This window comes from Colletotrichum karsti (genome assembly GCF_011947395.1).
Source record: "Colletotrichum karsti strain CkLH20 chromosome Unknown Scaffold6, whole genome shotgun sequence".
In the NCBI taxonomy this organism is placed as follows: domain Eukaryota; kingdom Fungi; phylum Ascomycota; class Sordariomycetes; order Glomerellales; family Glomerellaceae; genus Colletotrichum; species Colletotrichum karsti.
This window is the reverse complement of record NW_024065906.1, coordinates 370,579-397,414: the sequence shown is the minus strand read 5'-3', so window position 1 is coordinate 397,414 and position 26,836 is coordinate 370,579. Positions and strand designations below refer to the sequence as shown.

Here is a 26,836-nt window from a genome sequence, read left to right as displayed (position 1 = left end):
CCCCCCCCCCCCCCCCCCCCAAGAATTAGTGCCCGGGTGGGAACGTCGATCCGGCACCTCCAAGAGCCGCTCCCTAAAACGGCCCAAAGCACCGCTCGCTCGGCTCCGTCCCGCGTCAGTTGCAAAAGGTTTCTCCATTGTCCGTCTCAAATCCTTACCTGCTTTTGCAAGCCGCTCGACATCCCTCGCTCTGGTTGGCTGCCTCGTGAGAGCTGTTTGATATCCCAACCGCCAAGGCTATGAGTGTTTTCTCAAGTATCACATTTCCTCGCCATTTGTGGTCATAAGTCTTTAAATTTCGCCTCTTACTGCACATCTTCCACCTGCCTTCATCGGCCCCTGGCAGTGGTCCAGAAAGCTTCATTGCGCATCGCTTGCATTGGTACTGCGCATTTCTAAAAATGGACGCGTCTCTTGAGGTTGACTTTTAGCCAGCGCCCGCTGCTAAATAAAAACCACATGTCTTGCAGCAATTCTCTCGGGTTCTTTACGCTCCCTGCACCTTGAAAGTGCGACCGCTCGCCGTCTTGCGCTCCTTCTCCTCGCTGTCTGGTCGTGCACGGCGTAGAACTAGATAACATTAGCTTCTCTGTGATTTCATCATCGCCGCAATACTGCTTACCCTGGAGGAAGTCTGCTGTCCTCTTGCGCATACGCGAGTGGATGTAGGCCTTGGAGGCCTTGATGTGGTAGTGGAAGTAGTCGCGGAACGTCTGGATGTGGGAAATGACATCGGGCATTCTTTGAGGAGTGAGGTGGCGAGGGAAAAGAACTTCATCGGTCAGCATCAACAATCGCTACACTGTCATCGCGGCTACTCACCAAAGGTGACATATCCGATCTCACCGGTGCCAGTGTCTCTGACTCCGGGAACTCCCTGCAACTCCAGAGGAGGGTCGTTCCTGAAAAGCACCTGTGGTGCGTTCTGGATGGCTCTCCGTCGGGCATCAACGAATTCCTGGATGAAGATCTTGCCAAAGACACGATCCGTCTCCTCGCGGAAGATAGTGCTGAAAATAACGGTGACACGGTCGTGACTGGCCTTGACGTAGATAGCCTCCTCCTCGCGGTAGTGGATAGCCATAACGTCGCCGCCCTCCCGAACACCCTGAGGTGCCTCCTCAGAAGTGTACTTAGACGCCTCCTCCTTCAGCTTGTAGTGTTCCTCGTACGCGGCCTCGAAGGGTGCAGCCATGGCATTGCGCTTCAGCAGCGCCATCTTCATGATGAGTGCATCACGCTCCTCTGTCCTCTGCGTCAGCCAGTGCAACGTTCCCATCCCGACGGTACTGACCCTTCTCCTCCGGGAGGCTCTCGAGATCGATCAACACCGAGAAGTCGTAGCCGGGCTCAGGCGGAACAACGTATTGGCCGTATTCCCTCTGGAGCACCTGCTCTGCGCCGTACTTCACCAGGTCCTTGTAGCATCTTATTTGGATGGAAAGCTGGATCTTGGTCTTGGTCTCGGGGGTGGAAATATGGTAGATGACACCGTCGAAGTCGGAGACGGTCTGGTCGATGTGGGCAGGAGGGGCACTGCCTTGCGAGTTAGCACCGGCCGGAACGAAGCTCGAAAAATGCCTGCATACCCGGAGAACCTCTCGGTGAGCACCGACTGGATGAGGACGTTCTGATAGTCTAGGAGAAGCATCTTGTCGGCGTTGGCGAGCAATTGCCAATGTCTCTTGGTTGCGTCGTTGTATTGCTGATGATGCCTCTAAGTGGGGCTTGACGTGGAGGTCGCTGTCGAGAGCTCGGTGGCTGTGAAGCTGGCACCGACCTTCCGCACGTGACGTTTACGAGCTAGCACTGGCCCTCAATGTAACCAATCACACTTGTATCCCCATATTTATTCTTTATCGATAAGAATCTAAAAAGTTGCTCGAGGTGGGAGACGGTTCAGAAGATGTTCTTCTTCCTGTCGCAAAGCATTGAAAAGGCTTTTGGCGCCAGAAATCCGCAAAAATGGTCAAGTCATACTTGTAAGTCGGGAAACATCTAGTTCTCTACACTGACAGCTCACCAATTGTCATTATAGAAAGTATGAGCACAGCAAGTCTTTCGGCATTGTCGCATCCAACACCTCGAACCTCGTCTGGAACGCCCCAGGTCGTGCCGGCAACGGTGCCGGTCAGGCAATCGTAGCCGCAAATGAGGATGTCTTGTGCTGGGATATCAAGAAGGGCGAGCTTGTGAACCGGTGGAGGGACGAGAGGAATACCGTTGCAGTCACCGCGATCGCGCAAAGCAAGGTCGACAAGGACGTTTTCGCCGTCGGATACGAAGATGGAAGCATTCGGCTGTGGGATAGCAAGATCGCGACGGTAATCGTCAACTTCAACGGCCACAAGTCTGCGATCACGACGCTGGCATTCGACAAGTCCGGCGTACGACTAGCCTCCGGCTCCAAGGACACCGATGTCATCATCTGGGATCTCGTCGCCGAGGTTGGTCAGTTCAAGCTGAGGGGACACAAGGATCAAGTCACCGGACTGCAGTTCGTCGAACCGGAAGCGCAGGTTGAGGATGAGGAGAACACACAGGCAATGGTGCTGGACAGCGACCCGTCGGCGGAGGGCTACCTGCTTACGACCGGCAAAGACTCCTTGATCAAGCTCTGGGATCTGTCCTCGAGGCACTGCATCGAAACCCACATTGCGCAAACGAACGGAGAATGCTGGGCTTTGGGACTTTCTCCCGACTATAGCGGGTGTGTCACGGCCGGAAATGACGGGGAACTCAAGGTGTGGTCCTTGGACACTGTAGGACTCGCCTCCTTAAAGGGCCAGGTCGACGCACCTCAATCGGTGAAATTCTTGCGTGAGAAAGGAACCCTGTTTCGCCAAACCAAGGACAAGGCCATCGAAGTGGTCTTCCACCCTCGCCGCGACTATTTTGCAGTACACGGCCCAGAGAAGGCGGTTGAGGTATGGCGCATACGGTCGGAAGCGGAAGTCAAGAAGTCGTTGGCGAGAAAGCGGAGAAGAAGGCGCGAGAAGGCGGCCAAGGACGGAAAGGCGGAAGAGGAAGCGGCGGCCGAAGCCGACGAGCAGGCGGATGACCTGTCAAGCGCAGAGGCCAGCGACTTCTTCGTCTCGTACGTGATGGTCCGTACTGGTGGCAAGGTGCGATCCGTGGACTGGGCTGCCACCAGCGGCAGCAAGGAAATCAACCTGCTGGTCGGAACGACCAACAACCAGCTCGAATACTACAGCATACCGACAAAGGAGGGCTCCAAACTGAAGAAAGATGAGCAGCCCGATTACACAAGATCACTAGCGGTGGATCTCCCAGGACACAGGACAGACGTCCGCGCCGTATCACTCAGTTCCGACGACAAGATGCTGGCGACCGCCGCGAACGGTAGTCTCAAGATCTGGAACATCAAGACTCAGGCGTGCATTCGAACCTTTGAGTGCGGCTATGCCTTGTGCTGCGCGTTCCTGCCAGGTGATAAGGTTGTCGTGGTCGGCACCAAGACCGGAGAGCTCGAGCTTTTCGACGTCGCTTCTGCAAGCTTGCTTGACAGCGTCTCTGCTCATGAGGGGGCCGTCTGGTCATTACAAGTGCACCCGGATGGCAAGTCTGTGGTGTCTGGTAGTGCTGACAAGTCTGCCAAGTTCTGGGACTTCCGCATCGTCCAAGAAGAAGTTTTGGGTACCACGCGAACGGTACCAAAACTGAAGCTGGTTCAGTCAAAGACACTCAAGGTCGCCGACGATATCCTCTGCGTGCGATACTCCCCTGACGCCAAGTACATTGCCGTCTCACTCCTCGACAACACCGTCAAGGTCTTCTTCACCGATAGCCTTAAGCTCTACCTCAATCTCTACGGCCACAAGCTCCCTGTCCTGAGCATGGACATTTCCTACGACAGCAAGCTCATCGTCACCAGCTCTGCCGACAAGAACATCAGGATATGGGGTCTCGATTTCGGTGACTGCCACAAGGCCCTCTTCGGCCACCAGGACAGTATTCTCCAGGTCGCCTTCGTCCCCCACAACTCAGACGGCAACGGCCACCACTTCTTCAGCAGCTCCAAGGACCGCAGCATCAAGTACTGGGACGGCGACAAGTTCGAGCAGATCCAGCGCCTCGACGGCCACCACGGCGAGGTCTGGGCCATGGCCGTCGGTCACGCCGGCAACTTCCTCATCACCGCCGCCCACGACAAGTCCATCCGCGTCTGGGACGAGACGGACGAGCAGATCTTCCTCGAGGAAGAGCGCGAGAAGGAAATCGAAGAGCTCTACGAGAAGACTCTCACCACCTCCCTCGAGCGCGACCCGGACGCCGAGGACCAGGACGGCGAGGTCGGCGCCGCCACCAAGCAGACCGTCGAGACCCTCATGGCCGGTGAGCGCATCGCCGAGGCCCTCGAGATCGGCATCGCCGACCTCAACCTGCTCAAGGAGTACGAGAACGCCAAGAAGACGAACCCGCACGCCCCGCTCCCGCAGCGCAACCCCGTCTTCATCGCCCTCGGCAACATCACCGCCGAGGCCCACGTCATGAGCGTGCTGAGCCGCATCAAGGCCTCGGCGCTGCACGACGCCCTCCTCGTCCTCCCCTTCTCCACGGTCCCGATGCTCTTCACCTTCCTCAACATCTTCGCCAAGCGCTCCATGAACATCCCGCTGACGTGCCGCATCCTCTTCTTCATGCTCAAGACGCACCACCGCCAGATCGTCGCGAGCCGCACCATGCGCGGCATGCTCGACGGCATCCGTGCCAACCTCCGCGCCGCCCTGAAGCGCCAGAAGGACGAGATGGGCTTCAACATCGCCGCGCTCAAGGTCGTCGGCATGCAGATCCAGGAGAGGAGCGTCAAGGACTACGTCGACGAGAACTGGGACGAGGGCGACGACGAGAGCCGGTCTGTCAAGAAGAGGGCGTTTGTGCAGGTGTCTTAGGAGACGAATAGGCAATTAATTGTATCTTGAAGCTTGAAAAGAGGAGGTGTCGAGAGGAAGGACGGTGGTGTTGGTATTTACGAGATTCCCTGTTTTCTATCTGCTGTTCCTAGATATTCGCATCGCCAGGTGGTGGACTAGCATTGCGTCGGCTTATAAAAGTGTCTTCAAACTGTTCACTAGAGTACCGGCCATTCCCGACTGCGCGAAATATTCATTGTTGCTTCCTATTGTTACACGGGCTCTCTGTTTGGAGTCTCTGGTATATACACAGCCATTGCTAGCTAAATGACTTATCTACTGGCTCTTGGCCTTTGTTTTTGAGTTTCCCCTGGTGGGCAAAATATCGCTTTGCACAACCAACTGCAACAAGCACCACAGGTAGCAGATGCCGAAGCCTACCGCACCCAATCCCACATTTGCGACAACCCAGAGGTCGGGCTTGTCGACAGGAGGCAAGACGTTGTTCTCAACCACATGCCATGCGGCCATGGCAAGGTAAAAGCCGCCATGAAGGAGGAACGTCGCCCACTTTCTCAACGCTGACTGATCTTCTTGGAAATAGGCGCTCAACGATGTCGGCGGGAGTCCAAGGAGGTACGCCCACAGGAGAGTGAGAACGGCGTAAGGGACGCTGAGGTTCACGCGCTTGAGGAGGGGAAACATGGTCCAAGTGCCGAGGATGTTGGCGAATCCAACCCACGCCCTGATGTCCCGCGACAGCCCCTGCTTGCCGGCTAGGAGAAGAGTCATTGGCATGAGAGGGAGCAAAACGCTCTTCTCGTGGACCTGGAAGCTGAAGAGGAAGAAGCCCCAAGCGGTCGTTGCGAAGGCGAGGGGCAGGAGCGACTTGCGCGGGCGGAAGAAGAGAATGAGGTTCGGCGGGATGATGGAGGCGGTCGTAACCAGGAGAGCGCCACGCTGGAGGAGCTCGGAAGGGTAGTTTCGGAGCTTGATAACGACGTTGAGGGCACACCAAAAATTGGCAACCTTGTCCTCGAAAAGGCCTCGCGCAAAGGGGAAGATGCGGTGGACCATCTGCACAAGCTGCTCAACCACGGGGTAGTAGAGGGCGTTGGTGTCGAGAACGTCGGTCAACCAGGGGAAAAGGGGTAGAGGAGGCGGTGGACCGTCGTAGTCAGGTCGCGCGTCGATACCTCGGCGAGCGTCGTTCAGCGTACCCAGAACCAGAGGTAGGATCAACAGAATGAACGATGCCGCGGTTACCAGCGCAATTCCGATGAAGCGGCCAGGTTTCAGGGGGAATACACAGCTTCCGAGGAGGAAGGAGAAGACAGAGAAGGCGTAGTAAAGCGCCATCTGCTTGAAACCGAGGGCTGCAACGAAGAAGACCGCGGACCAGAGATAACGTCCAGCCAGCATGCTTGACATGCTCGCCAGCACGAAGCCAAGCATAACGGTGTTGTATTGGAAGTGAACATGGTCGATGAGGATGGTGGCAGGTTGCAGCAGAATTGCGACCAGAGCCATCCACGCAGTCCACGTCGGCACGCCACTGTGTCTGGAGAATCGCCGGACGAAGATGACGGCGGCGGGGATGTAGATGAGGTATTCGGAAACGAAGACTGTTGCGCGCATAAATATCTTGAGCGTCGGGTCGTCGGATCCACGCGAGGTGTACAGCTCGAACCAGGTCGGGTCGATCAAGGCTCCGATCTTGCCGCAGAGCCAGCTGTGGTATGCCGTCAGGGGCGGATAGTCGAGACCCCACCATTGAAGGTCATGAAAGTACCATTGTGAGACGGGTATCTGTGTGGTGATCTCCATCCAGTGTCGTTGCGCTTCGTAGTCTCCGAACATGGGCGGTCTTTGGAAGCCTATGAGAAGACGAGTAGTTAGCATACAATCCAACTTTGGACGATGATAGAGGGGAGCGCATTTACCAGAATATCCCCAGAGACCAGCTGCCCATCTGAACAGACCAACCACCATGAGGATCAACGGTAGAACCTCCCATTGCGATACAGAGCCTCGAGCAGGCCAAAGGAAGGATGCCAAGGGGAAGACCGGGACCTTGACAAGAGCTTCCTTCTTGGAGATCTGGTTGTCGGAGCTGGTGGTGGTGCTGCTTCCTCCGCCATTTCCACCTGTCTTCTTCCCTCCCCGACGCCGGGGCTTGTGTGGTGAAGGACTAACCATAGCTACAGCAAGCTCAGTCGGTCTTTCTTGGGTCGAGTCTGGGATGCGGCATGAGCTGCCGTGAGGATTGGTGTGTGCCGGGAGGGTGTTGAAGAGTTCCTGGTGACAGGTCGCTGGAAATTCCAGGGTCCACGTCGCGTTAACGACAGCAGTGGAAGGTACCCACATCCCGGGCCGCTAAAAGAAGGCACAGATCGCCAGGTACCTGCCACCTGCCGTCTGCCCGTTTTATCTCACAACAATGAACGAACCTGAGTAACTTCTTTTCTATACTTTGTACTCTTTATTAGAGAATTTACAATGATATTGAAGCTAATTAGGCTGTTTTGAATTGCTTCTCAATGTGTAATGCTTCCCAGTCATTGTGACACACTTGACCTACGTTTTGTATATTTAGTTTAGAGCTCTTCAAGCTTTTGAATCATCTGGATACAATCTGTCAAGGATACCTCTCGAAATTATTGTAGCTGGGCATTCCATAGCTCAGCTGCATCAACTAATTCCAGCTGGGGAAATGCTGGCTGGTAGAAGGCCACGTGACTGAGTCCGGGGTTGAACGACTAGCCCCAATTGGCTAATCCGGGACAACCAACGTCACAGGTGCTGCTGTCTCACTGACAACTTCCATGTTAGTGGCTCAACGATCATCAGGCAATTGTCCTTCTCGTCAACCTGGACCAAGTATCATTTCCTCTCATAATTGAAGTGGCAACTCTCTCCTCTTAGCTATGCCTTTTCCCTTCGTTCTTCCCACAACTTCGGCCTTCTCGTTCTCAACCAACTTCAACAGCGACAGTCACCCCTCATTGCCCCTTAGCGCTAGCACATATCGCGGGGTCGTCAGGGACGCTCTGAAGAAACACAAACGCCTTCCACCAACATCGCAGTCATCCCACATCTCCACCGTCATTGGAGCTCTCAATGGCTACATCCCCTACATACTAGCCGTCGACGCTGGTCTCAACCCGAACTCTCAGTTTGGCGATGGCATCAGACTCAATGCCAGCTCCTCGCCTTCCATCGAATGGCGACCGACGCTCTCAGATAACGCAGTACCCGGGCGTGAGCGCTCAAGAGTGAAGGTCCAGTCAATTGACCATGAGATTGCTTTTACGCTCTCTACCTTGGCCAACTCGTACACCTTGGTTGCCCGAACCGCTCTCCATCCGTTATTTGTCACAACAGGCGCGGCGCTTGACTCCCAGCAACGAACTGGGGCAATCCAGACTGCAACCAAATACTTGCTAGACGCTGCATCGATATACGATTGGCTAGCTATCCGAGCAGAGAGAGTGCAAACAGCCCCTCCTTGCAGCGATGTCTCTCCCTCGACCCTTCGCGCAATGTCCTCTCTCGCGCTTGCAGAGGCAACACTTCTCGCTGTTCTGAAGGACGACCCTTACCCGGCCATTGTCAACCAGGACCGCAACAAAAATGATCGAGAATGGATGTACAAAGCCCCTGACATCCCAAAGGTCCGCGCCCACCTCTTTGCCCGCCTATGCCTTGCCGCCGCAGAACACGCAGCCCAGGCTTCCTCCCTGTGCCAGGCTGCGGGTCGAGGTACAAGTAAGATCGACGAGGGCCTTCTTCGTTACCTTGAAGACCTACGAAGAACATGCCGTGCGAAGGCTTGCCGCTTCTTTGGCATTGACGCCGAGATCGGGGGCCAAGTCGGCACGGCAATCGCCTGGCTGGAGGCTGGACTGCAGGAGCTCGGTATTGAATCCAAGCACTCAGCGAAGGGATCTGGATTCAGCCGCTTCAAGAAGGAGTGGACCGAGAAGCGTGAAGAGCGTAAGGTCGAAAAAGAGACGGCATGGGGCGCAGACGGCGGCAAGGCTGAAGAGACGAGAGTGATTGAGTTCCTTGAGACTAAGTGGCGGAAGCTCAACGATACCGTAAGCGATGGTCAACGTGAAACACAACAATGAGATGCTAACTTGGTTTTACAGATGAATGTTCAAGTCATACCTCCAGTGGGACCTTTATTGGCTCAGATGCCGTCTGGCCGCGAAATCCACACTCTCAGGCCGTATCAGCCTCCCACATTGGATCGTAGCATCCTAGAAGCTATGCGAGCGCCGCCAGAGAGGAACGATGACTACGGAGATGCTTTGAGCTCTGACGATGAGGCAAAGGGTCATGCCGGTCCCCCGGGAGGTTTTCCTGAGTCGCGGCCAGAGTACAGGAGCGCGAGCACGTCCTACTACTAGATGTCGTAGGGCCTTGAGCTCAGCTGTTTGAAGATGGTTAGAAAGGATCGATGGCACATATTTTGAAAGGTTTAATGAAATACAACCTTGATTTCAGTTCACGCTACAACCATCCAACCGCACCAACTTCTTGTGAAGCCTCACTCTCCTCGGAAGGGGGTGACACGGTACGCCTCCATCATCCGATTCAATCTTTCCACACGAACGGTTTCCTTCTGAACGTTACATATACTGCTGAACTCATGTTCGCCATGCTCGGATGAAACCCGGCCTCCTCCGAATAGCTGTGGTCTTCCGAGCGATCAAGATCCAAATATGTCGGGACCTGTCACAGACTATCCAAAAAGCAAGTCTGGGGCGGCCCGTTTCGGTACTGAGCAGCAGGAAAGAGAAGAGGGGGAAAGCAACTCGGAGCTTGGGCCGCATATATGTCAAGGGCAATGCCAAAGAGACTTTATGCTACACCAACCTTCAAGCTTCAGATGACGCCTAGGGGCTGAGTCTAAAACATGTGAGCTCCAGCTCGCCGGTTTTATTCGACCTCGGATCCTTCCCCTGAAGCTTCCCGCCAAGTAATCGGGCATCGATGCAACGAAGTGAGGAGACGGGAGATTTTCTCCTAGTAGTACGCGGCCCCTCATCCAGGTCGACTTATTACCGCCCTGCCTCGTGGTGTTCCACTCCACGTTCTCTCGTTTCTTCGCTCACCAACAGCACAGGTTTCCCCGCGTTCCCTGTCTCCAAGGGGTCCGATGCGGAGGCATTCAATTGCCCAGCCCGGTCGGGAAGACTACTCCCATCGACGAAAGGTGTCTTTCTCTCCCACCATGATCAGCGCGGTCAGCTCTCCAGTTACCAGCACCATTACGACGGCGAGCAACTCTTCCTCATCCACGACGAAAAGCAACAATGACTCCAGCGAGCCGCGACATAGTATTCTCGTCAATGGCCTTCCTCCTCCCTCGCCATCACTGCCACTTCCGTTCAATCTTACAGACAGGGGTCTGCTCAACAGCGAATGTCATGTCCACAACGAATGGGTCGGGTCTCGCAGCAAGAAACGTTTTGCCGTTATCGATCCAGGCACCGGCCGGGTATGGTCGACATGCCCGGACTGTACGAGAGATGATGTTAGCCCGACCGTCAAATCCGCCCACGCCGCGTTCTTGGGCTTCTCGGAGGACACTTCGTCTCGCGAACGGGCTCGCCTTTTGACGGCCTGGAGTCAACTCATTCTCGCTGCTCGCATCGACTTAGCTACCATCCTCGTCCACGAGACAGGAAAACCGCTTCATGAGGCCCTGGCAGAAGTCGACTATGGGGCTGGTTTGGTGAGATGGTTTGCCAGTGAAGCTGAGCGCTTTCAGCAGACTGTCGTTCCAGTTCCTTCGTTTCCGACTTCTCCTCTCTCACCCCGCTCTCCATTCTCACCTCGCTCTCCATGCACACCAGCCGCGGCCGTTGGCACCCCTACCTCAAGCACATTCAAAAGCACATTCAAAGGGAGACAACCGGCAATACTGAAGCAGCCGGTCGGCGTCGTTCTTGCCCTTGTGCCTTGGAGTTTCCCACTTGCATTAACTCTCCGCAAATCCGCCGCGGCCCTCGCAGCAGGATGCACCGTCATCGTCAAGCCGTCGTCCGAGACTCCTTTTTCCGCCTTGGCTCTTGCATGTCTCGCCAATCGCGCGGGATTTCCAGCTGGCGCACTCAACGTCATAACAACAAGCCTAGGAAACACGCCCGTCGTCGCCGAAGCACTATGTATGCACCCTCTGGTCAAAGCAGTCAGCTTCACGGGAAGCCCCCGTGTAGGAAAGAAGGTCGCGGCGACGTGCACGCGAAACTTGAAGCGTCTATCTCTCGACCTCGGTGGAAACTGTCCCTTCATCGTCTTCGAAGACGCAGACTTGGAGACCACCGCAAAAGAACTTACGGCGCTGAAGTGGCGGCACGCGGGACAGGCTTGCATCGCGCCGAACCGATGCTATGTGCAACGGAGAGCATACGAGACATTCTCTAAACTGTTGGTAAAGGAGGCAGAGAAGCTACAAACCGGACATGGAATGGCTCGAGATACGACACTAGGCCCGTTGACCACAATCCGAGGGCTGTATAAGGCCGAGGCGCTGTGTAAAGATGCCGTGGAAAAGGGGGCTGTCAAGCTGCTGGGTACAGGCCGGAGGGAGCTCAGTGACGGGTACTACATGTCGGCAACTATATTGGGCAACATGACGGATACGATGTTGATGTGTCGAGAGGAGATTTTCGCGCCGATACTCGGGTTATACGTGTTCGATACCGAGGACGAGGTCGTCAAGAGGGCAAACGATACGCCAGTCGGATTGGCCGGGTACGTCTTTACTAAAAGCTCTGATCGGCTTGGGAGGATGTTTGAGCGTTTGGACGCCGGCGTTCTCGGAATGGTGAGAACTTCCCTAATCATTTCCCTCTCCGCGCCGCGGTCACTAACTGTCAAAGAACACGGTATCTTTGGTGACAGATGCACCTATACCTGCTGGAAACTACGGAAACGGGTTCGCAGCTGGATCCACAACCCCCACGACGCTTGAGGAGTTCCTCGTCACCAAGTCAGGCGCCATGATGGTTCGTCAATAGAGAAGAGGGATTTTCTCTCGGTATGCTGGGATCCGCAGGAAGCTTGGAGCTAAGTGAGTTGAGGAGTTGGTGAGCCTGGATGCGAGGGCTGTTGGGTGGTTTATGTATTTACAATGCTACGTGTCGAGGCAGATCAAAGATGACCATGACGACCACGGCCAAGAAAGCCAGGCCGACGTACAACTGTCAACTGTCTATCCAAACAGAAGTGCTATCTAGAAGTTCGCCCTCTTCGCCGACAAATTCCTCGCGGCTGAATAAACTCTCATCGCCGTCCTCCAGCTCTGTAGTCTCCATGTCAGCCAGCATCCGCGCCCTCTCGGCGATCACAAGCGTCACCCAGCGCAGCTCCGCCATCTGCCTCTTCTCCGTCTCTTTCTTGTTGCTCACCAAACTCTCCTCGTGACGCTGCTTGATACTATACATGACCTCCTCGCGGATCGCCCGCTCCTCCTCCACCTTGATCTTGTGCCTGGCCACCTCGTCGTGCCGCCATTTGCTCCACGCCCGCCACCCCTCATCCATGTGCTTGCGGAAAACCAGCATCAACTCCCCGATGCGCTCTTCGCCAGACGGCACGCCCGCGAAGAATTCCTCCAACTTCCGCAGGTAGACGTCTTCGGTCTCCTTCTCTTTCAGGACCCGGCAGTTGTAATCGACTGCGAGGGCGTTCTCTTTGGCGGCCAGCTTCTGCGAAGCTTTCTCGGCGAGCTCCTCCAGCTCCGCCTGTTGGCTTGCTGCGAGCTCAGCCGTGGCGGTGGACGCCTCGTGAGACAGGATCTCTACCTCCTTGTCGTGCTGGTACCGGACCATCACTTCCTGGAGGTCATGAAGCTGGTTCATCAACTCGCGTAGCTCTTGGTACTTGACCTCGACCTCATGACGGCGCAAGCTCTCCAGACGAACCCTCTCCTCCAACTGGCGTTGCCGAAGCTCCTCCTCGAGCCTCTCCATCTCCTGTTCTAACAACTCTAACTTCCGAGCCTCTTCGCGCTCAAACTCCTCAATTTGGCGCAGGGCATCGCGAAGTTCCTCCTCAGCCTCGAGATCCCTCCGCCTCCTCTCCTCCCTCCTCGCCGCCGCGCCGTTCTTGATGGCAGTGAGCTGGTCCATCGTACATCCGCACGACCTCCACTGGATCCCGCACACGTAGCAGAACTGGTATCCGCAGCGGCACGTCATGTGCTGGCATGCCTCGCGGTGCTCGACGAGCGCCAGGCACTTGCCGCAGCGCCGCCAGCCCTCCTCCTCGGCGAGGGCGTGGGTGAGGGCCATGTCGCGGTCCTGCGGGCAGTCTGCGTTGTCGTGCTGGGGGCCGCGGCAGATGATGCAGGTCCAGTGGCCGTTCGTGCAGCGCGCGATCTCCAGTCCCCTGTTCACCTGGTCCGGCTTGATCCAGATGCCGCAGTCGGGCTCGCTGCAGTAGATGCGGTCGCCGACGGGGATCTTCAACTCGGCGGAGCGCTCCTTGTACGTGTTGCCAAGGTCTTTGGAGACGTAGCGGAGGATGGTACGGTAAGGTATATCGTTGAGGCAGCATTTGGGAGGCCACTGCTGTTCGTTTTGGACGGCAGTCGCGATGAGGCGCTCGAAGCATTCGTGGCAGTAGCTGTGGCATGTAACTTTGATGACGTCTTTGGGAACGAAGTCGTCTAGGCACGATACGCACTCGCTGATGTTTCTTGTCAGTGGATGGCAGCATAAAAGGAAGGCCATGTACGGTACTTACACGGTGGCGGTCTTCTTTAATTTGGTGCGCGATTCCCCGGATTGCGTGTTGATGCTTGTCTTGCTCGAGTTGCCACCGAAGTTGAAGGGCTTCATTGCGGAAAGGGGCCCTTCCTTTTCACCAGTCTTTTTTTCACTGATCTTTTGAAACATCCTCGTCAGGGCGAACCTGCTTCTCTTCTTCGGCTTGAACGGCAGGACTATCAAGCCCCGTGTCGAACTGCCTTCCCCATTGCCAATGAGCTCCGGGAAGAGCTTCAAGTTTTCATCCTGTGCATGATTCTCCGCATTCGAGGTGGGCTCAGGATTGTCTGGGGGCATGATTACAGGAAGATAAGGCTCCTTCGCCTTGTCGTCGGATCCCTCGGCTGCGTTGTCTTCCTCTTCCTGTTTCTTTGCCTCCTCCTCGAGCTGTCGTCTTTGCCTCTCCTCTGCAATCCTAGTCTGTATGTTTTCGATAGAGGTCTGCAAGACTTCGAGTAGAACGGCGTTGTCGACATTTGGAGCTGTTTTTAGGGCTGCTGGGGGATTATACTCTTCCCATTCGACATTTTCGTCCGTTTCGTTGTTGTTGTCACTACTGGTCGTTTCAGGATCCGACTCCACGATGGAGGGAGCATCTGGGAGGGCTTTTCCTTTGCCCTTGGGGTCACTGTTTACCGGCTTCCTTTTGACTTCCATGTCTCGTAACGTAAGTAAAGGGTCGCCATAGAAGCCGGCGTATGCTTCCAGGCTCGAAGGTAACGTCGAGGCCATCTCCATCTTGACGAGGGTCGCCGTGGCGGTAGACATGAGAGAATCAAGGGATGTTGAATACCGAAATAGAGAGATAGACACCAGACGATCACGCCAAAAATACAGAAGACGGACCGAATCAAATCATCACGGTGCTTCATGGCGTATCAATATTGATGGGCGAGGCGACCTATAAAGCAGCCACCGCGCCAAACGCCAAAACTCTCTGCACGTTATCAGCGAAGCAGAAATCACGCGACCGATCCATGATGCCAGCCGACAACGGATCTCCCGAGAGCCTCATGACAGCATAAGGCATTCCCGGGAGTCCGAATCTGCCCCGGCTGGCGTGGGAAGCCGCACTTTGACAAGATAGCGGCGCGGCCCAAAACGGCTTTAGTGGTTGGTCTGGTTGTCTCTGGGAGAACCACTGATGGGAGTGCGCCAATGGCCGAGGCAGATTTCACCACGATGCGTGCGAGCTGAATCGAAGTGTTTGTAGGGTCGGGGTGGTGGGGAGCCTGTAGAATGATCGGGTGTAGTTGATTGGAAACGGCTCAGGTCGGGCGACAGCTGTTAGTTGGGGGCGGAGTTCGGGGGATTTTAGCGCGGGCTGTGTTGGGCTTGTATTGTCTTGGTCACCGAAGGGATTTGCCCTGGCCGGGCTAAAACGTCAACGTGAAGATCGCATTTGTTGATTGTTTGAGGCTGTATTACGGCTTACAGCAGGCGAGGAAGTGTCTTTGAATATTCCCTTGCTTATGTCCACATGCTGTACGGAGGTAGGCACATGGTGATGTAGAACTCTGTTGTGTTGGTTGGGTGATGTGCTACATTTATCTATTGTTCATGTCTTCTGTGTCAGTATGCAACTTATCTAGGTGGCTGACTTTTTACTTTTGTGTCTTGCGCCTTGTTGAGCAGCCTATGGTGAGAAAGTAGTCATAGATAGATAGGTGCAGGACCGGGAGATACCAACTCACATGATGAGCGATGGACAGAGTGGTATGAAGGAGCTTAGAACGTCACTTCATCGGTTTCTCCTTCTCCCATTTGGAGGCCTGTTACCGCGGCACCACCGTGCCGCGAAACAACGTCGAAGTCGTCTAAAAATGAAACACAATGAGAACCTGCCGTGGATATGATAAAAAGTGATCAATGTCCAAATTGAAAAAATCGGAATTGAGTTCTAATCTGCCTCGCTGGCTGCATGTGAGTTCGGTGGTTTTTGTTTTCGTCTGATGATAATTAAGCTGAGCTTGTTTCTGTTGCTTGAGTCATTTCTAGGTCTTCGCTTCCTATGTCTGTCACCTAGCCATGTCACAGTTAGCAGGTTACCAACCTTTTCATCCTCTGTGTGTGTATCATACATATGAGTCTCTTGATTTGTTGAAACTGCGATTCGTTTTTCACTCTTGTTTCTATCGTAATTGCCTGTCGACGCTGCTGCCGTTTTCTACCTGCTTCGTACTCTTCATTTCCTTTGTAACGCAGCTTAGCTTATCTCTGTGATGGCGACGCTATCAGATTGTTGCAGCTGTGCGATGTATTATGAAACCCAACGGACCGGTTCACAAAGCCACTGCCTAGACAGACCTCTTTATCACTTTTGTGATCCCAACCATTCGGTACAGAATGGGCCGACTGGCCTAGGCCAGGCCATATTGGTCTCCTCACAGGGATCTTAGGTATCATGTGAGCGCAACCAGATGCGCTCACCGGCCGATGTTTATCATGTCTGTTGGTTAGGCCGTGTCGAATTCATGTCACAGCCTCGAAAAAAGTGGTCGCGGTAATTACGCGCGCGCCGTTTCTTGAAAACGACCCAACAACAATCAACTTCTCGAGGACACACCGTTGCTATTTGATGCCTCTTAGACATTTGACCCAGACTGCCAGAGACCCATGCGAAAAACTTCGTTGTTGAAGCCAGTCGACGTTGACAAAATACATTTTGGCACCAGCAAGACTAGGGAATTGGCCTGGGAAGTAGATTAACTGGTCGGCTTGCCCTACCCGTGCGTTTGTCATTAGCACCACACACCCACTCAGAAAAAGCTAGCTGGGCTTGATATGCTGCTGTTTCCATTGTACAATTATGATATACACTATCTGCGCTCTGAATGACCATATGCCCATTGCTTCATTAATTCCAAACGCGCCGAGCGTTGTCCTTGTCGTAGTCCGGTCTAGGCAACGCCAGAAAGGGAACACGCGCTCAACTGATACTATCTTACTCGACATCGTCCATAGTCCACACGGTGACGCCGTTCCTCTCGACATTCGCCTTAAGCTTGTTCAACACGGCCTGCCTCCTGGCCCGCTTCGCCATCAGCTCCGACTTCTCGTCTTTGCTGAAGCCCGAGAGCTTCTTGCGGGGAGGCGTGCCGCGGGCGCCAGCGTACGACGTGACCGAGGACACGAGCGAGTTGCGGAGGGTGCCGGGAGAGGCCGTGGCCATGCGCTCGGGGGAGAACATGAGCGATCGGTTCTTCTGCGGTGTGACCATCGGAGAGCCCTCGCGGCTGTTAACCGAGGAGAAGCGCAGCTTGCGCATCTGGTTCTCGAGGACGTCGATATCGCCCGAGCGCTTCTCAACCATGCTGGTCATCTTGCTGATGGTGCGCATGACGGCCTCAACTGTGGGCACGTTGGAGTTGCCCTTGCCGGAAGCGCTGCTGACGGTGGCGAGCTTGGTCTTGAGGAGGGTCAAGGCCTCCTCGGCCTCGGCCAGGAGCTTGGAGAAGTTGGCGTACTCTCGGCGCAGCTCATTCTGTTGAGCAGCTTGTTCGGCGCTCAAAGGCAGCGAGCGGCTGATGTCGGCCTGGTCGGGGTCAAGCTTGACCATGATAAGCTTCTTCACGTCATCCTGCTTAGACCGAAGACGTGACATTTCGCGAGCAAGCTCGTTACAGGCCTCCAACTTCTCTTCCACGTTTTGGACACGGCCGTACTCCAGTTCGCGGGCAAGTGATCTGTCAATAACTTCGCCGAGCTCGTCGATCTCCGAGAGGACCCAGCTTTCGGGGTTCTCGAGGTCCTCCTTGCGACGGCCGCCGTCCTTGAAGCCAACGTCGTGTCCAATGATGAAGCTGGCCAGTGACCGGGCGTTCAGACCGAGAGTGTCGATCATGGAGTTGATATCGCGGTAGACGGCTTCCACCTGCGCAGGAATGGTCTCCTTCGCCGATGGCACCACGTTCGAGTGCGCAATGAAGTCATCCAGCTTGAGACTGGGTTCGATCTTAGAACTAAGAATCTTCTGGATCTCGTCATCTTCCTCATCCTCAAGCGTTCTCGTTTCCTCGGCCTGTCGCCTCTGGCGAGCAATTCTTTGCTGCTGGATGAAGGGGTCTTCTCCAGACTTGGAGCCGATGATGGACATGCCCACGTTGGAAGGTTGTTTCTTCTGCGCACCCAAAATCGAGCCGAAGCCGGGGGCGCTAACCGAACGGCTTGATTCTTGACGAAGGCGTCCTGGAATTGCAGCCCTAACTGGGCTGGGAGACCGCGGGCTGGTTTGCGAAGGTCGGGGAAGTGCTGGTACGTTGTTGCCAAAGAGCGAGTGACGTGGCCTCTCCTCTTCTGTGCGCGGGATAGAGTAGGTGCTACTGCTAACGCCACCGAATGAGCTTTGAGGAGTCAACCCGGCATTGGGCGTCATGGCCACGATAGACGGGCTCAAGTCTTTGGCAACATCGACACCGCTGCCCTCAGAGCCACCATCCTCTTCCTCATCCTCCTCAGAGTCACTGTCCTGCTCACTATCCGGAACAGTGGGAATAGCGGGGAAGAGGGGCGTTTTGGGCTTGGTGAGGAAGTCTGGCGGCAGCGGTGCGGCTTCCGGCTCCTTCGCAGGTGTTTCACTGACTGGAGTAGAAGACCAAGTTGCTTGTGTCAGAGACTGCTTAGGCATCTTGGGGAAGTCAGGAAGCGCTGCCGGCGCCGTTTGCTTCGGCTTCTCCTCGGCGGGCAAGGGAAGCGCGGTGGGTGGTGTTGTTGATACTGCCGAGTTGTTGGGCTTAGGAGTAGTGAGGAAATCAGGAGGCAGCGGAGCGTCATCCGCCACAGGTGCGCTTCCCTCCTTAGGCTTGGAGGGCTTGAGGAAATCCGGAGGGAGGGGGGCACTGGTAGGCTTCGGTTGAGTGGCCTTCGGGGTCGACATGAAGTCTGGAGGCAGCGGCGCCTCGGCAGGTTTCGGGGAAGCCTTACTTGCCCCGCCTGAGGACGACGACGATTCTCCAAGGGGGTATTCTACCCTGCTTGTTGAGTCAGGAGGCAGGGGAACATCGTTGACATTCTTCTCCTGGGGCTCCAGCTTGAAGCCCGAGAAGCCTGACGTTGAGGACTTCGGCGAGGGTTTAGAGAATAGACTCCGACCGTTTTGCGGTGCAGTCCCGAAGCCAAACAGCCCTTTGCTGGGCGCCGGGGTTTCTTTCGGAGTCGTGGATGGCAGATCGAAAACAGATTTGGGTTTGGGCGTCTCTTCGCTTGTGTCCATGCTTTGTTCCTTGGTTGGCGTTGTCTGCTTGGCGGCATCTCCAAGTGCAGAGCCGAAGCCCCCGCCGAAGAATGAGCCACCACCGCTGGCAGGCTTTTCATCAACGTCAACGTCGTCGTCCCTTGCCGAAGGGTCTGGCTTGAAGCTACTTTCCAACTTGAATGGCTGACCAGCAAACGGGTTGACCCCTCCGCTGCTTGCGGGCTTTTGACTTGGGGGCGGGAATGCGGTATCCTTGTTTGTTGAGAACGGCGAAGCACCCGAACCGAAGGGACTTGACGAGGCGGGTTTGCTTCCGAATACACTGCCGCCCTCATTGGAAGTCTTGCCGAGCGAAGCAAAACCGCCAGAGCTCGCGAAGCTGGCAAAACCCCCAGACGAAGACCCAGTCGCAGAGCTTTGAGTTGTCCCGCTACCGAATGCACCCTTACCAGCAGAGCCGAGGGTGCTGGCTTGGCCGAACGCCGATCCCGTAGTTCCTGAGCCGGACGTGGCCGTCGCCCAAGGAGACTTGGCTCCACCGAGCGAGGAAGACTGGCCGAAACCGATAGACGAAGCTTGTCCGAAGGCCGGGCCAGAAGAAGCAGCAGGGGTGCTGCCCAGAGCGCTGCCACTTCCAAATGCACCACCGCTTCCAAAAGTAGACTTCGGGGCGGAAGTTTGTGCAAAAGGCGACGAAGCAGAGGTGTTGTTGCCAAAGGCATTGCTTCCAAACGTCGAACCAGAAGATGGTGCCGCGGCTGCAGAGTTGCTGGTATTTGAGGTGCCCCACGGCGAGCTTTTAGCACCCAGAGCAGATGTGCCACCAAACGCGGTAGAGCCGCCGGAGCCAGAACTAAAGGGGTTTTGGGGGGCACTTCCGCCCAAAGCAGATGGGGCGCCAAAGGCTGGTGAAGAGGTCTGAGCAGAGCCGAACGGCGCTGGTTTCGAAGATCCCCCGAAAGGTGAGGCAGCAGCCGGAGTTGCCGCCGGCGTTGATGGTGCGGGTGCAGGTGCGGGCGCAGGTGCGGGAGTAGATGTATCAAGAACAGCCATACCGGGGTACGTGGTGCCTCCTCTGATGGAGTCTTCGTAGATTACCCACCAGGAGCTCAAAACACCCTCATGGTTGAGAACCCAGAAGCCTGGTACTGGGCCAGGCGAATCCTCAATCTCCTCGTCTGCGGGCAGTGGCTTGTACACCTTGTCCTTGCTCGACAGATCGAGAGCCACGCCGATTGGTATTGTGTTCTCGAAGTCCTCAGTCATAGGTAGAGACGCACGCTTAGAGTCGTCAAGCAATTCGGTAGTTGTGAAGACATTTTCAATAGTCTCTGCTGGCTTGTCAGCGGCCAGGGCTTTCTTGGATCGGCTAAGGAGGCCGATATCAGGGGATGCCGTGGATGCGACGATCAGCAGATCCGTAAGGTTGGGAGGGAAGTCCTTCAGTCGCAATATTGAGTGGTGAGGCGTTTTCTCTGCGCCGAATGGGTCAACGGGGTCTGCAACCTTTTGGAAGGTGAAATCGGATGGGAGCTTTCTGGTGATCATGTGGTATACTGATGTTGGGGGAGTTTCAGACGTTGATGTGTGAATGGCGAGGAAGAGATGGTTCTCCAACCAGCTCAGAGAAGATACTAGACGCAATCAGTTCGCCATGTCATCATCATTCGTACGACAAGAACCTACCGTGGGCGTTGTTCACGCTTGGTGGCCGCGGGATTTGACCCTTCTCTTCGCCCTCAGGGGTCATCTGTGAGATGCTACCATCCGCCAAGCCCGCGACCAGCTGCTTCCCCTTGGTACTCCAGCTCAAACAGCTGACCTGCGTCTTCAAGGCCTGGCTAATATTTCTCTCGTTCAGGTTCGCGATGTGGAGGTTCCCGTTATTCGTCACAATGGCAACCAGTTCGGCCTTCTCGATGGTGGGATTCGGTACGAGCGCCCTCAGCGTCTCGCCGTTCGTCGCAATCTCGAACGCAGCTTGCGTGCCGCCGTTGAGCAGGCTCTGCGTCTCATAGACAGCCAGGCCGCCACCGCTCTCGGCGGAGAGTATCAGGTAGTTCTCGTCGGCGCTGAAAGCCAGCTGCGACACCCTCATGGGCATGGGCAGCTTGACCTGGGGCTGGAAGGCGCGGACGTCGGAGGCATCGCTCTCCTTGTTCTCGGCCTCGAAGCCCTTGCGCACGGATTCGGTCGAGGCGATCGCGATGCCATCGGGGCCGGCGGCGGCGACGAGTCCCCGGCGGGGGGCGATGCTGAGGAGGGAGGCCGTGTCGGCGGGGGCTGGGGACCATGCGGACGTGAGGCGGAGCTTCGCGTCTCCCGCAATCGATTTGAAACCAAGCGCCTGGACAGTAAGTTTAGTTGGTGTTCTTCGTTCAACGTGTAAAAGACAACGGCATCGACGGTGTCGGTGACCAGATCTCACCTCGGTCTGGATCACCTCCAGCTCGGGGCCTTGATTCAGTCCTCCGCCTCCGGCCGTGCTCCCGAGCATGGCGTTTCCTTGGTTTGAGAAGCCGAAAGCCATGATGGATAGCGAATTGGCCGGTTCGTTGGAGGAGTGACTTGTCGGGTCAGCTGGGGGTGCTTATTCGCATTCGTTGTGGAGGGCCGCGTTGCTGATATACACGGGTTGACTTTTTTCTTTTTTTTTTCTTCTGTTGTCGCAAGCAGCTGAGGGTTGGTTGCTGCAGTCGCAACCAGAACGGCAGAAAGTGGAAAAGATGAGCCTAGAATAGCCTGCCGAGCGCCAGAATTTTGATAAAAAAGAGAGTATTGTAATTCCACACGTGAAAACGCGAAGAAATCGGTCAAAAGGCGAAGGGAGAGATGCCTTGGGGAGAGATGTTGCGCCTTCTGCCTTCCCTGAACTCTTACGGCGGACGGACTGCTCCCAAAAATTCGTATGGAGCTCTGCTGGTTGCTGGTTTCCGTCACCCCGGTCGCCAATCGATTCCAGATCACGTGAAGCTTAGGCAGCTCCAGCTGGGTGCAAGTCTGGCCAATCAACGGCAGCCTCCGTTGGTGTCAGGGTGCCTCCCGCTTGCATGAGCTCCCCCAAACAGCGGGCGACGACCATTGAAGGCAGCTTTTAGCCTCGTCATCAGCTCCTGCCTTTACCACGTCCCTTCAACCTCCCCACGTCCAGCTGAATCCCCAATTACAACACCATCTCCCACGACTGAACGACCGCGAAGCTTCACACGAATTTTGACGACCCGGGAAAGGAACAGAGGAACAGCACACCCCGGGATTGGCCAGCCAAGTCAGCAACCATGCCTGGCTTCGACTTCTCGAACTACAACCGCAATGCGGCCCTCCACGCCCGAGGTGTCCCCCTTCCCAAGGCGACGAGCACAGGTACCACCATCGTGGGATGCATATTCGACGGCGGCGTAGTGGTGAGTACTCCCAAGCTCAGGATCCCCTCAATGAGCTCGCCCCCTCTGCACCGCCCTATCGATACCAGACCGAACGAACCCCTCGACGAACTCCCGACCGCTAACACATCTACGCTATCTAGATCGCAGCCGACACGAGAGCGACATCGGGCCCCATCGTAGCCGACAAGAACTGCGAAAAGCTGCACTACATCGCCCCCCAGATCTGGTGCGCGGGTGCCGGAACCGCCGCCGACACCGAGTTCACCACGGCCATCATCTCGTCCAACCTCGAGCTCCACGCCCTCTCGACGGGCCGCAAGCCCCGCGTCGTCACCTGCATGACCATGCTCAAGCAGCACCTCTTCCAATACCAGGGCCATATCGGCGCCTACCTCGTCGTCGCCGGCGTCGACCCCACGGGCACCCACCTCTTCACCGTCCACGCCCACGGCTCCACCGACAAGCTCCCCTACGTCACCATGGGCTCCGGCTCCCTGGCCGCCATGTCCGTCTTCGAGACGCAGTGGAAGCCCCAGCTGAACCAGGAGGAGGCCGTCAAGCTCGCCAGCGAGGCCATCCAGGCCGGTATCTTCAACGATCTCGGCTCCGGAAGCAACGTCGACGTCGCCATCATCACAAAGGACAAGACCACGCTCAAGCGCGGCTTCGTCAAGCCCAATGAGCGTACCGCCAAGCTCAAGAGCTACGCCTTCCCCAAGGGCACCACCGCCGTGCTCAACGAGAAGATTATCAAGAAGAACGAGATCGGTCGCTACGTGAGCGTAACGGAGGTGCCGGCCGGCGAGGAGATGGAGGTTGATACCTAAGCGGTTGATGACGGGATTATGACAGGACGGGTTTTAAGGGGCTTGCTAATGAACGCTCCCGAGATGTGGAGGCATTTGTACCAATACAAGACGATGGCAATAGAAGCATTGACACATTGGAAGCTCACTGGTTTTACCTTTTCTGGGGACGGGATCAGGCAAGGCGGGAGACACTTAGTAAGCGGAGATATGTCGTCCGTCAATTCGGAACACATGGCTGCTAGGTGAGGGCAAAAAGCAGAGACAGGTTCTACCCAGTTGCTCCTGTCATACAAAACGTGGCATTGTGTCGGTCATTGTATGTGTGGAAATGTTTTCCATTCGCCTGCTCGCCACTATTATGCGAGGCAAGGCCCTTTTTGTACGACAAAGGGAAACCCCCCTACGGAAGACTCTACCGTCTTCCCTCAAGTAGAATTGGTATATACATAGGAACCCAAGGGTATGTTCAATCAAGGTTTGTACACGCTAAACGGAACCAACACTTTTTACCTCCTCCTGTAGCTCAGAGCAAAGGACTCGTCCCTTGTATGGGTATTAGGACAGCCCTGTCCTCCCTCCGCCCACATAGCGTACCTTGTTGAATGCAGAAAATGGCACAATTCCCAGCCATGAAATTTAAATGCCCAGTAAAAACAGCCGCGCTCCGTAGAGCCGGCTTCCCAGAACTCCGAAGATGCGGGGTATGAAGGTGATGTGTTGATGCGAAAGGTCATGATCCGTGAAATGCCGCTAGACGCTGCGCGCAGAAACAACTCCAAAAAGACTCAATCACTAGCCGGTCTTCTTGCCAAACATGGTGCGTGTTCTGGACTTGCTGCGTGACTTCTTGGCAGTGCTGTCTTCGTCATTGTACTTTGACTTGTGGATCCTGTGAAGGGTTAGCCAGTGTTTGGTTTCTTCAGGAAATTAGGGATAAAACATACCAGCTGTTGCCAACCATGTTCATTCCCTTGGCTTCAGCTTGCCGATAGAAACCGGCAGCCTTCTTCAGGTTCTTCTTGCATCCGATGCCCTGAGCATAGCAGAAACCTGCCTCAGCCAACGCATCAACATCACCCCAAGCTGGTTGTCTGTCAGCAAAATGAGTCTTTCACAGCATGTGCGATTGCAACTTACATCCAGCGATCTCAAAGCAACGCAGGGCAAGTGCTTTGTCTTGCTCGATACCCCATCCGTTCATGTGGCTCACACCAAGCTCGTAAATGCTGAGTGCGAATTGTGCCTTACGCGTCCTCCTCTCCGTGGCATCCACAAACTTGCCCTCTTTGACGTGGTCTTCGTCATCAGCAATTTCAAGGCTTGCACTTTCAGCCGCCTTTCTCAGCCATTCAACACCCTCGCGCTGGTTAGGTCGCATGCCCCAGCCATGTCTACAGGCAAGCGCATACAACAGCATACCCGTGGGGTTGCCGCCCCGGGCAGCGTGGCGGAGGTGGTAAGTAGACTCCTTGACTGAGCCATTCTCGTGGCACTCAATGCCCTTGGCCAAGTGCTCCTCAGGAGTCATGTCTGAGGTGGTAGGCGCACCCGAAGCCATAGATCGGGCACCCTTGAGCGTGCTGTTAGAATCAGTGGTAGCCATAGACATGGCAGTCTGGCCACGGGCGGCCTCGTGTGCGGGTGAAGTCAGACCACGGCCTCTCGGGTTCTCCTCCGAGGGTCGGCTTTCAGTAGACGGACGGCTAGGGTTGGGGGATGGCTGCGGCGCGGGACCGCCGCGGTTCATGCCAGACTTGGCCAAGTTGAGGTCTTCCGGAGCACCAGGTTCCGCTGAGCTGGAGGGCCGGGTCGGAGGAGACGGAGGCGCCCCGTGGGCGATGGCCTGGACGTTGCTGGGTTGCGTCATGGGCTGCTCCCAGTGGTAAGAAGCTTGGGGGTGAGGATCGAGAGGAACTGATCGCTGAATGATTTTGCCTCTAGGAAGCGAGTACTTCGAGTAAATGTACGAGGGCGCCGCCTTTCCATCGTCCAGCATTTCGGGGAAACCCTCGCTGTTCATGCTGATAGGCGTGTTGGCCGAGTCGTCATTCGCAAAGACGAATGAAGGCTGGCTATCTGATGAAGCTTGGCGGGTGGGTGTTTCCAGTCCGGGGGTACCTGCGCGACTCATCGGTCGCGAGAAGTTGAAAGAAGGCCGTGGCAGAGCCATAGAAGCTTCGGAGCTGACCGATGGAGAACGCTGGAAGGGACCTGGACCAAGGCCGGGAGACACACCTGCCATTGCGAAGGCGCTGCTGCTCGAGAGCTTGCGTGGAGGAAGAGACTGGATAGAGTTGCTCATCGAGTTGTCGTCGGTGGCATTGTCCAGAGGCGAAGACATGGAGCTCGTTGATCGTGCTATGAAGTTGGGTCTCGGAGGAGCCAGACCGGGGCCGTCGAAAGAGCGTCCCTTCGGCTTGCCAGGGGATCCCGTTAATGAGTTCTCGCGTGAGCGGGCAGGCGAGCGAAGAGGCAGAGAAAGGTCCTTTCGCGGGGGTGAGGCCTGGAGGTGGGAGTCGCTCAGCGGCTGCTCCATGGGCGTAGGAGATTGCTCCCTTCTGGCACCAAACGTAGTCTCGTCCTCATCTTCATCAAGAGCATCAATCGGGCGTCCGCGCATCGTGTCGAGCTGTGGGTGCGAAGGTAAAGGAACGTTCTCGTCGGGCGTAGGCGGGATTCGACTCATTCGCGGGTGAACTGATCTCGGGCGGTCCTTCTCGGACGGGAAAGCATCCTCCATCTCTGTTCTCAATCCCAATCCCGGGTTCTGAAGCTCAGGAAGCGCCATCTCGTCGGAGCCAGAGTCGTTGGACATTGAGCGGAAATAATCTGATCGGCCTTGGACCACGAGAGGGCTCTCAGTCGTCAGAGGTGGGAGTCGGCTCATTCGTCTTCCGTCGCCACTGGCAGCAGCTTGCAACTGCCTCGCCAAGAGGCGACTCTGCAAGGCGAAGGCATCGAGAGGCGATAATTCGGGAGGTGCCTCGCCTGCAACATGAAGTCTTGGGGATCGCAGCGGTCTTGAAACGTTGGACATGCTCGAGGGGGCCCGAAGGTCGATGAAGTTCGGGCGATTGGGCGACATGGTCGGTCGGTTTTGTACCGTCTCTTGCTCTGCGTTTTCCATGCAAGGCGATGGAATTGTGGTGCGCGTCCGGACTGGAGTGGGCTTGGAAGGTCGACACCAGATCGGGTGGTGCGATGGAGAGGTTGGTGGTTGGAATCCTGGCGGTGCAAGTCGTGTCTCGGTGGAAGGATCGAGTATGGCGTCAGTCCAGACTAGAGGATTCCGGCATCAAGGTCGAATAACAGGTCGATGGCCAGATGGTGGTGTGGCTGACGGGAATGCTACGGGCGGCGCATGAACGATGAGGTCAGGCGTAGAAAGGTCGCGGTAACAGGCCGGCGATATTGAAGATGAGGTGGTGATCGACGTCGGATGGAAGTCGGGTTCGAAGTTGGATGTCAATAATGGAAACGAGTGTCGTCGTCGACTCTTGAGCTGCGGATGTAAACAGAACTTCCAGCTTGTTTGGCAGACTGAAAGCGAAAGGTAAGGCGCAGGTAGATGGTGTAGATGCAGAGGTCAAAGCAGGATAGGCAGGCCGCTAGTGAAAGGGCGCGTGTGCGTTTTTAGTTTCCTGCAGTTGGATTGATCTGGTGTGGTTGGTGGACGGCGGAGAAGGAAGGCGCAGCAGCCAAGAAGGAAGTCGAGACGAAAAGAGTGTTCGAATGGTAGTTGTATGTGGTGTGGAAAGATGTATCAAAAAGACATTCGATTCGGAGA

The 26,836-nt window shown here is 55.8% G+C and overlaps 9 protein-coding genes across 9 annotated transcripts; 4 read left to right on the top strand and 5 right to left on the bottom strand.

Moving 5' to 3' along the window:
- Positions 1–487: 487 nt before the first annotated feature.
- On the bottom strand, positions 488–1,651 carry CkaCkLH20_02573 (arp2 3 complex 34 kda subunit; the record flags this gene model as incomplete). Its single annotated transcript, XM_038885292.1, has 5 exons — positions 488–570; positions 623–772; positions 823–1,245; positions 1,295–1,536; positions 1,590–1,651. The coding sequence occupies 5 exons, from the start codon at positions 1,649–1,651 to the stop codon at positions 488–490; spliced, it is 960 nt and encodes a 319-aa protein (XP_038749223.1).
- Positions 1,652–1,931: 280 nt separating this feature from the next.
- On the top strand, positions 1,932–4,913 carry CkaCkLH20_02572 (WD domain-containing protein; the record flags this gene model as incomplete). Its single annotated transcript, XM_038885291.1, has 2 exons — positions 1,932–1,982; positions 2,043–4,913. 2 exons carry the CDS (start codon positions 1,932–1,934, stop codon positions 4,911–4,913), a joined length of 2,922 nt encoding a protein of 973 aa, XP_038749222.1.
- Positions 4,914–5,210: 297 nt separating this feature from the next.
- CkaCkLH20_02571 (ALG8 glycosyltransferase family ALG6) lies at positions 5,211–7,073 on the bottom strand (the record flags this gene model as incomplete). Its single annotated transcript, XM_038885290.1, has 2 exons — positions 5,211–6,751; positions 6,818–7,073. 2 exons carry the CDS (start codon positions 7,071–7,073, stop codon positions 5,211–5,213), a joined length of 1,797 nt encoding a protein of 598 aa, XP_038749221.1.
- A 728-nt stretch (positions 7,074–7,801) lies between these two features.
- On the top strand, positions 7,802–9,289 carry CkaCkLH20_02570 (ph-response regulator protein palc; the record flags this gene model as incomplete). Its single annotated transcript, XM_038885289.1, has 2 exons — positions 7,802–8,974; positions 9,029–9,289. 2 exons carry the CDS (start codon positions 7,802–7,804, stop codon positions 9,287–9,289), a joined length of 1,434 nt encoding a protein of 477 aa, XP_038749220.1.
- Positions 9,290–10,116: 827 nt separating this feature from the next.
- Positions 10,117–11,908, top strand: CkaCkLH20_02569 (succinate-semialdehyde dehydrogenase; the record flags this gene model as incomplete). Its single annotated transcript, XM_038885288.1, has 2 exons — positions 10,117–11,715; positions 11,771–11,908. The coding sequence occupies 2 exons, from the start codon at positions 10,117–10,119 to the stop codon at positions 11,906–11,908; spliced, it is 1,737 nt and encodes a 578-aa protein (XP_038749219.1).
- Positions 11,909–12,094: 186 nt separating this feature from the next.
- CkaCkLH20_02568 (IBR domain-containing protein) lies at positions 12,095–14,428 on the bottom strand (the record flags this gene model as incomplete). The annotated part of the gene is made up of 2 exons (XM_038885287.1): positions 12,095–13,580; positions 13,638–14,428. The coding sequence occupies 2 exons, from the start codon at positions 14,426–14,428 to the stop codon at positions 12,095–12,097; spliced, it is 2,277 nt and encodes a 758-aa protein (XP_038749218.1).
- Positions 14,429–16,604: 2,176 nt separating this feature from the next.
- On the bottom strand, positions 16,605–21,384 carry CkaCkLH20_02567 (nuclear pore complex subunit; the record flags this gene model as incomplete). Its single annotated transcript, XM_038885286.1, has 3 exons — positions 16,605–20,488; positions 20,541–21,201; positions 21,283–21,384. 3 exons carry the CDS (start codon positions 21,382–21,384, stop codon positions 16,605–16,607), a joined length of 4,647 nt encoding a protein of 1,548 aa, XP_038749217.1.
- Positions 21,385–22,132: 748 nt separating this feature from the next.
- Positions 22,133–23,067, top strand: CkaCkLH20_02566 (putative proteasome A-type and B-type; the record flags this gene model as incomplete). The annotated part of the gene is made up of 2 exons (XM_038885285.1): positions 22,133–22,258; positions 22,381–23,067. 2 exons carry the CDS (start codon positions 22,133–22,135, stop codon positions 23,065–23,067), a joined length of 813 nt encoding a protein of 270 aa, XP_038749216.1.
- Positions 23,068–23,841: 774 nt separating this feature from the next.
- CkaCkLH20_02565 (uncharacterized protein) lies at positions 23,842–26,134 on the bottom strand (the record flags this gene model as incomplete). The annotated part of the gene is made up of 3 exons (XM_038885284.1): positions 23,842–23,938; positions 23,994–24,132; positions 24,187–26,134. 3 exons carry the CDS (start codon positions 26,132–26,134, stop codon positions 23,842–23,844), a joined length of 2,184 nt encoding a protein of 727 aa, XP_038749215.1.
- Between the last annotated feature and the right edge of the window lie 702 nt (positions 26,135–26,836).